The sequence below is a fragment of the Poecilia latipinna genome, unplaced genomic scaffold (genome assembly GCF_001443285.1).
Source record: "Poecilia latipinna isolate Pla-1442-1.1 unplaced genomic scaffold, P_latipinna-1.0 Scaffold2027, whole genome shotgun sequence".
In the NCBI taxonomy this organism is placed as follows: Eukaryota; Metazoa; Chordata; class Actinopteri; order Cyprinodontiformes; family Poeciliidae; genus Poecilia; species Poecilia latipinna.
The window spans coordinates 68,520-77,132 of record NW_015114643.1 but is presented as its reverse complement, the minus strand read 5'-3'; the positions used below and the strand labels follow the sequence as shown (position 1 = coordinate 77,132).

The 8,613-nt window shown below is 38.6% G+C and overlaps 1 protein-coding gene across 1 annotated transcript in view; it reads right to left on the bottom strand.

Annotated features, from left to right (window-relative positions):
- Positions 1-4,782: 4,782 nt before the first annotated feature.
- Positions 4,783-8,613, bottom strand: part of slc1a7a (solute carrier family 1 member 7a) — a 46,678-nt gene continuing 42,847 nt past the window's right edge. Inside the window, exons 10-11 of the mRNA XM_015016496.1 lie at positions 7,066-7,165; positions 4,783-5,584 (exon numbers count right to left, since the gene is read on the bottom strand). Of these exons, the coding sequence (XP_014871982.1) occupies positions 5,318-5,584; positions 7,066-7,165 (367 nt within the window). The 3' untranslated portion in view covers positions 4,783-5,317. The remainder of the gene's footprint in view (positions 5,585-7,065; positions 7,166-8,613) is intronic.

The window sequence follows — 8,613 nt, the reverse complement described above, 5'->3', positions numbered from 1 at the left end:
GTGGCAACTGCCACCCCATGCCACCCCGGTAGATCCGCCTATGTTGATAAATCATGTAATGTGAAAGAAAGATGGCTGCCAAGGCTTTGGCGAATACAGTTAAAAGACTACAGGAAGTGATTCAGCTTAAATGTCACTATAATAAACCTTGATAACATACCTACATGTTAAAAGTGATGATTAATTATAATTATAATTAAGTCACAATTAATTAATTGTGACTTAATTATAATAATGTATGACTATTGGAATGTCTTACATTCCAATAGTATAACAAATACTATTGGAAAGATATTTTTTGAGTTGAATTAAGGTCTTTCATTTACATTTCTAAGAAAAACTCGAGTACTTTAAAAAACCGTACCTTTATTATTTTTTGTATCATATTGGTATCTGATATTATGGCAGTATTTGCCTTTATGACGACATCCGGTCGTGATTCGTGTGACGTGAAAAAAAGTGTTTCCATTGAGGATTTGCAAACTAAACCATCGTACCGCTAAAACTTGAAAGAAAAACAAGTCTTTTCTTTCGAAATTGCCGTTTTTCCATTAAGCAAATTTATTTTCAAAATGTCAACTTGTATGGTCAATGGAAATGCAGATGCTGTTTCTCCACAATAACTGACGCCATTGTTCTCAAGAAGCTAGCTTAAAAAAATAGTGACGCCGTGACAAAGACGGTTTCCTGCTCACCTGGTTTTCATCTGCTGTTACTTTACAGACCAGTCTACATATTGACCTCTGACATCGAGGCGGTTTTTGTCCGCCTCGATGTCAGAGGCAGAACAGCACTGCATATTTATGCATTTTCAGCCCATTTGGTTGTGTGTGAAAATCCCAGCAGGGCAGCAGATTCTGACATTCACCGCCATGATACTCGCCGCTATGTTTGCCTAATAACTTGTCCAATTAGTCATTAACCAAGGTCTGATGGCGTTGTTTCCACAGTGCTGTGTTTATTTTAACTGTGAGTTTGCGTTCTTCTTCCCCTGTTCTGTGCCTCCCATTCTGCTAACCAATTATTTCCCAGTTCACCCAGTCCTCCTCCCTGTTGAACCTTCTGCCACATTCCATCTGGATTCTCTTAATTGTTATTATTCGTGTCTCTGGCTTAATTCTGACCCTTCAGCTTGTGGTCATCCGGTTTGTCCGAATGATAATGGGCAGCTACGGCGCCTCATGGGGATTTTTTTATGCACTCAGTGTAAGTGGGTGGGAGGCTGGTTAACTGTGAGAATATTTTTTGGGTTTTTTCTTTTCCTTTTCCTCTCAATAAAACTTTGGAAGGTCATCTGGTACTCGGAAAACAACAACAAAAAAACACATTTAAAGATTGTCCAAGATTATAAAATACTCCATCCATTAAAAAGTCCTGCTTGGAATTTTTTTTCACCATGTAAAATGATGCCAGTAACACAGTGGAGAGGAAGTGAAATATTTTAACTTTTATTTTGTTTTTACACATATATTAACTAAATTCTCACTAGTAGTTAGAAAAGAATTAGAAGAGAATCCATAATTTTGAAAAGTTGCTGCAAACTTCACCAGCTTTGCTTTTTCTCCCGATTTCACTTTTAAAAGTTAACTGTTTAAGCAAAGAATTCTAAAGTACTTTTTGAGAACTGTAAATTTAATTTGTGCTTAAAAAAGTCTAAAAATATATTTAAAGTTCTATTGACTGCACTGAACTCCAATGTGTTTTAAGACAACTGCTAACGAACGCAACTCGGAGTGGAGTTTTGGTTCATACGGTGCTGATGTCATTTCCTGGGAGCCGATCTGATCATCCGTTCATCTTGATTAGACCTGACGACGGCAAAACTTCTTTACAAACCTTTCAGTTTAATTAACAAACATGCGGCGACAGTAGAGACACGAGACGGCACCTGGACGTCAACCGAGGGACGCCACGAATTCCAAACATTTTTAAAAACTCGTCCCGAATCCGTCGTAGGACACACGGCTTCTAGGATCTCTGCTGGATTCTGAGGCGTTCAAGTTCCCAGGAGTTTTGACGATACGTGTTTGTTTGACTCTGAGTTTTCCTGCTTCCTCTTTATCTTTTCACCTTTCCTCAGGGAACAGAAAGCGCTGCGCCATTCGCTCCAATGACAGGTTGGGTCTCTGCGTTCCTCGTGTCAAACGGACAAGGGAAATAAGGTTTTCATCCCCCCCCCCAACGCCTCGCAGTATGAATTAAAACTGTCAGAAGTCGTTTCACTGAACGCGTTCCGGTCCATTTTAAGAAACGACAAATCCTTTCAGCTGTTCCGGTGTTTTAAATTGTGACTCTCTTTTAAATATTAAATTGTTGCTGTGTTGACTATCACACTTTAGTGTCAAATTGTTTGCACTTTATGTATATTCCTAATGTTTTTTTGTTGTTGTTATTGCTGTCTAGTCCACTATCTGTGCTGCTGCCTTTCTTGACCAGGTCGTCCTTAAATGTCAGTGTATGAAGGACATCGTCATTTCTGCCAAAAAATCTGACAATTTGAGATTAACCTCCTAAACTCCAGAAGTTTTTTTTTCTAGAAAATGTCTGAGTTTGAAAAGTAAAATAAAAATGCTAGAAAAATCTCCAAAACGTTGAGATTAATCTCAGAATATTTCTTGAAAAAACCTGGGAATTTCTCAGCTTCAAAAGTCAAAACTTTTCGACTTTAAAAACTCAGGAATTTCCTTTTTTTTTCTAGAAATTTCAGAGCGTTTTTTGGCAGAAATTTACTCCATAAATACCCCTGTGAAAGATGCCTTTACCTCAAAGAGTTTTAAAAATGTGGCTAAATAAAGGTTTAATCTCCGTACTCAATTCTAGATTACGTCAAATCTGGCCTGGTTGACGCAGACGGACACTTTACCTTTTGCTTTTTTTCTTTAACAGATAAATATCTTTTAAAAAATTTGTCCAAAAAATAGATTCTCATTTATTAAAGATTTTACTTTTGGAGCAAGTAGGACCACAAACATTGACCTGCTTTTTTTTTTTTTTTTTCATCAAAAGCAAATCTTACTTCACAAATAAGAAAACAATGAGCCCCCCCCTCTCCCCCAGAAATGTAGAAACCTTAAGTCTTATTTATGTTTTATATCAACAATAATTTATAGATCAGTTTTCTACAAAAATCTGAATACTTTAATTTCTAATAAAATCGAAATGACTTTGTTTAGAAAGGCACCAAAAGTATGTTTTAAAAATGTTTTCCACTTAATGACTTTGTCCCTCGTGGTTAAAGGTTTGACCGTTTACAGTGTAAAGTATCTATAAGCTCTTAATGGTGATTCATTCAATCAGTTTGCTGTACATTGTTGCCATGGCGATGATGTTTCTCTGTAAATTAGTTGAAACACAAACGTGTAAACAAATGGAAGCGGTGTCTGTGTTTGTAAAGCTTGTTAGAGGTTTCGATGAGTCGGCGTTTATCTGCAGTTCACTGTGGTCCAGTTAAAGTCTCAGTACTTTGAGCAGTGAGATATATTTATTGCAAAAGGAAAAAAAAAGAGGTTAATTTAGAAATGAAACACTGAATGAAACCTGCTGTGAGCAGATTCAGAATGGATTTCTGCCTGTTGAATTTTTATTTATTTATTTTGACTCTTTTTGCCTGATTACAATCCTAAACTTAAATGTAATTTTTTGGGACTTTGTCACTGAGTAACTAGAAGTGGCAGATAAATGTGGGGAGGTTAGTACCTTCACTCTCTGATGCCCCTAAATAAAATCCACCTGCGTGTAATTCAATCTCTGCCTACACTGACAGGTGAAGACATAATGGTGCTGCTGAAAGCATTTTTATGTTGCAGGATGTCCTAGTCAAAGACCAAATAAAAATCTAACCAAAACTTTTGGGCAAGACTTGAACAGTTGTTGCTCACAGACACCATCAAACCAGTCTGAGAGAGCGTGAGCTGTTTTCACAGAATCGAAGGCAAAACATTTCAGTCTCGTTGTCTTCTTGTGAAAAAAGCAAAAAATGTTAAGCGATGTGTTTTTGTCCTGCACAATAAAACTCGTTGGAGTTTGTGGTCTTGTAACAGGACAAAATGTGACAAAATTAACTGAATATGAGGCGCTGTAGCTTTAAGAGGTTAATGCCAGATCAACAAAAGTGGCAAATTAAATTCCTTTTCCAAAAAGAAGCCAAAGAAAATAACCAGATAAAGTTAAATACTTTACCGCTTTTAATAAAACAGAAGTCCAAACCATATTCAACTGGTTTCATTGGCGACACATGACCTGCACCGATAACTCATGCCGCATTTCTTCAGACAAGATTTTCTGCATTCATGTTTGTTTTTCTCTTTGCCATTATGGCGCCAATACACTTTATTCAAAATAAAAGCATTGTGTTTAAACAAGTGAGTGATGCTAAACAATCCTTACAACAGCTTTTATTCCCATATATGCATTCTATTTAAAAAAAAAAAGACGTTTAGATTGATTCTATTACACATCCATTACCTTGAATACCATGAACTGTTCGGTATGTTGCTCTACCACACATGCTTGTAAATGAATCTTGTCATAGTTTAGTTGGTCTAGTTGCTTCTCCTGTTGGTCATTTAAGGCAAAAAACAAAATAAATGGTGGGGAGGTTGGAGTAGGAATGCTGAAGATAATGTGAGATGGATAAGGAAGCGTGGCGTTCAAGTTTTTGTTTAACATTAATAATGAAAGGATTTGGAGGCTCAGAAGGCAGAGAAGCAGAAGGAAACGTCTTGTTTTAACCGTCAGACATGCCTCACACTGAGCATCCTGTTTTTGGACCACACAGCTCTTTTTTTTTGTTTTTTTTTGTTTGCATGTTTAATCATATCTTCTTCAACGAGAAAACATTTTCCACTGCGGCCGTGAACAGTCGGAATAAGAAAAAGAGAAGTATATAAAATCTGGTTGTTATTATGCTAAAACATTCCAAATACATAATAAATAAAAATATGTATGAAATTATGCTTTTTTCTCTGGTTGAAGTCCACAGAAGAATCCAGAGGCCTGTCATTACTATCCGACAACTTTCTTCTGCTTTGCTTTTTTGTTGTTGTTGTTTTTTGCATTGTTCATCTGTGGTTTGAGTCTCGCAGCACGCTGTCGCTGTTGCTGCTGCTAAATATGACATCTTTTGATAAATATTTACACATAAACATCAATAATATAATGTGGGTCATTATACAGGTTATGTAAAAAAAAAAAGAAAAGAAGTCTGTTTATTTTCCCTCTGGTTCCAGTCTCAGTGCGAACGCGAAGCCGTCCGCTCTGCTTCCATCCGTCGGAGCCAGAGCTCTATAGCGGTCCGGTCCTGTCCGGTCCGGTCCTCTCAGACGTTGGTCTCCAGGCCGTTCATGTCCACAGAACAGTGGTCCTTGTCTCTGTGCTCTCGCTTGTGGTGCGGGCCGTGGCCGTGTTTCTTCTTCTCCACCGGCCGGATGCCCTCCTCCAGCTGGATCAGGCGGGCCACATCCGGGGACATGTGGTCCTGCCGGCTGCCCGGTGGCGGTGGCTGGTAGCAGCCGTTCTTTTGGTTCTGGTACGTCATCATCTGCTGGATGCTTATCATGGGTTTGGTTTCACAGATCAGAGGTACCTGAAGGAGAAATAAAAAACCAAAAAGCGACTGAATCGTTTCTTTAAATTGTCTACAGCAACGTTGTAAATATTTCTGAAGCTTTAAAGAGACTGTATTGTGTATTTTCCAGACATGTAGTGTAAGTTTGTAGCACAATAAGGTAGTTGTTTCCTTTAGTTGTTTTAAAAGTGCTTTATATAGAATATGACTTAAAAGAAATTAGACTTTGCAATTGGGCCTCTGTCTCTTTAAAAACTCCTGCTCTTTCTGAAACTCTGCCTCCAGGAAGTCATCACATCATGGCTCCTCTATTAACCCTTTAATAATATTTTTACCGGCATTTCACTGAGCAGTAGCTCCTATAATGAGCTCAAGAAATGTGTAGTTCCACCAGGTGTTTGCTAATTGCTTCTGGCTAGTCTGAAGGAGCTGAGTGGAAGAGTCTGTGTGACAGCCCAAGTGGATGTTGCCACCTCACTGTAGCAGGTTTCAGATTTTTTTTTTTTGAAAAACTTTTGGACTTTCTCCAACTTCCTGATATTAAAAACAGCTAACTTTTAGACATCTTCACTCAGTAAAACTCTGGCTCAGTTTGTGCCTTGAATTCAATTGAATTTATTAATTTGCATATGGGCAAATGTTGGATATTAACGGTTTCCATAAAGCCAGACCTAATTTGCAAAGCCTTGACCTTAGCTTGGCTTTTAGTTCCATAAATTCATTCACTCACACGTCACTTTGGAGCTACAAGCGGTCGCTCTGCACATGTAAACAAACAATTTTTTCCCACCTAAACCATTGGATATAATTGCATTTTTTCCCTTGTAGTCAAGTACCGGCATGAATATTTTAACTCGTCCTAAAAATCTCAAACTTTCTGAAAACTTTGTACCACAACCAATTAAGTTTTATTTTGGCTCTCATCCTGGCCGGTCCGCGCTACTGAAACGCAGATAATCAGAACCAGAGTAACTTTCAACAACCTCTTGCTTCAGATTTTAATTATTGGAGTAACATAACCACGTTGCCTTCCAGCGACTGTAAACAAATGATAGAAAAAGCTCAATTTTTGCTTTCTAATTTCTACACTGAAATGATTCGTCAAAGAACAAAAACAGGCATTTTCTGAAATATGCTCTCCTTTGCGGCTAATGGCTGTAGAACCTTCTGCAGCGTTTCTTCCTGCAGAATACAAATTCGTTTGGCCTTTTCTGGAGGTCGTATGGAGGAGCTACCAGCAGGACCGCGAGTGATGAAAGTAATATTTCTTGGTCTTTACAGCCTCCCACTGCTGCTGCTCTTTCTCTCAACAATCTGTGTGTTTACATATACCCTGCATCCCACCGAGGTAACCTTCCATCAGATGAAACTTTACTTTTTTTTCTTCTTCTTCCACATCCATATATCATATATTCCTCTTTCTTTAAAATAAAAACAAGACCGATGTTCAAGGTTTGTACCGTCCGAGTCGTATCAATCCAGCTTTTTCTCATGCTCACCTGCTCCCCCTCCTTGACGAAATCCTTTCTGCAGATGTGAGCCATGATGCCGGTAGCCAGAGCGTCGCCCATAACGTTGACCATGGTCCTGAATCGATCCCTGGACAACACAGTTAAAGGCCATTTGTTGCTACAGCTATTATACATGCATTTATGGCCATCACTGCACAGTATAGTTGCTTTGACACTGTCATTGCAGACATAATAGGAAAAAAATAAAAACATGTCGATGGTTGACAGTAATATGCCCAGATCCTCAGGGTTTCTGCAGGTTTCATTACCTCCAATTTAAGACTTTTTAAGACCACTGTGAATGAAAATTAAGACCTGTATTACCTCAGAAATGTATCAAAGAAGCAGCCTTAACCCTGTAGTGCCAAACTACAGAATGAATTTAACGTCTTGTGGATTAGCAAGACAAACAATCCAATGGCGAAGACGAATGTTGCCCAGCCAACTGGGGATAAATTTGCACATATACCATGGTGGACCCAAATAAGCAAGCTTGCTAGCTTTCTAGCTCAATTTTTTTTTCTTTTTTTTAGCTAGCCAGGTGTTTTTAGTCAGTTTTTGTCCTCCTTCTGTTTTCATTGCAGGAACCAGAACCAGAACCTTTGCTGCTAAGTTCTACTGTAGATGTAGAACTCGCATCTATTTTGTACGTAAGATCTACCTCTAAAGTAGATGTAGATGTTCTACACACATATATGTAGCTACGTTGAGGCTACCAGTAGCCTCAACAGCCTCCTGTCACAGAACACAATGATGAAGCAACTCAAACATTTGCCTAACAGAAAAGTCCCACTAGAATACCACATTAAATACTCCTGCCACCACAAAGTTTCAGACCTGTGATGAACATATTTAAGGCCAACTTACCCTTTCCTGATTAAATTCATTTAATTTTAAAGCCATAATTTTAGATGCATAAATTTAAGTCTTTAAGGATGTGTGGAGACCCTGTGGCTTCAACAAAGCCCTTCTGCGCCAACAGCGAGGTGCCCGTGTTGAAATGCTGGTTGGGTTTTCTGTCAATGTCAATGTGTTGCTCTGCTTCACAGCCTCACATCTTCACTTCTGGTGAAACTGTCTGGGGAGCCGGATGAGCCTGTTGGCAGCAGTGGCAATGTGTCCATTCTGTCGAGCTGGCAGACACCAGCATGACCTCATTTGTCAGACAATTTCAAGTTGGACCGGCTATGCTAACCTCATGCCAAGGCTACAACCAGGGATGCGCACAGATGAACACGAGGAGGTGCTAAAGCACTTGTTCTTTTTCTTTTTTTTCCCCTCTGGACAAAAAGAAAGTGCCCTTCTGAAATGTTTAATTTTTTTTTTTTTTTTTTTTTTTTAGTGTATTGTTTGCAACCCAAGAGAGCACACAGCTAGCAATAAATCAATGATGAACTAAAACAAACTCAATTTCTATTTGCAGGATTTATTGTTTTTCTTTTTTCTCTCTTTCTACTAAAAACTGGACGACCAAAGTCTTCAGTCTGGTGCTTTAGACCTTTTTTTTTTTGTGAAGGTCAATTTTGTTAACAGAAG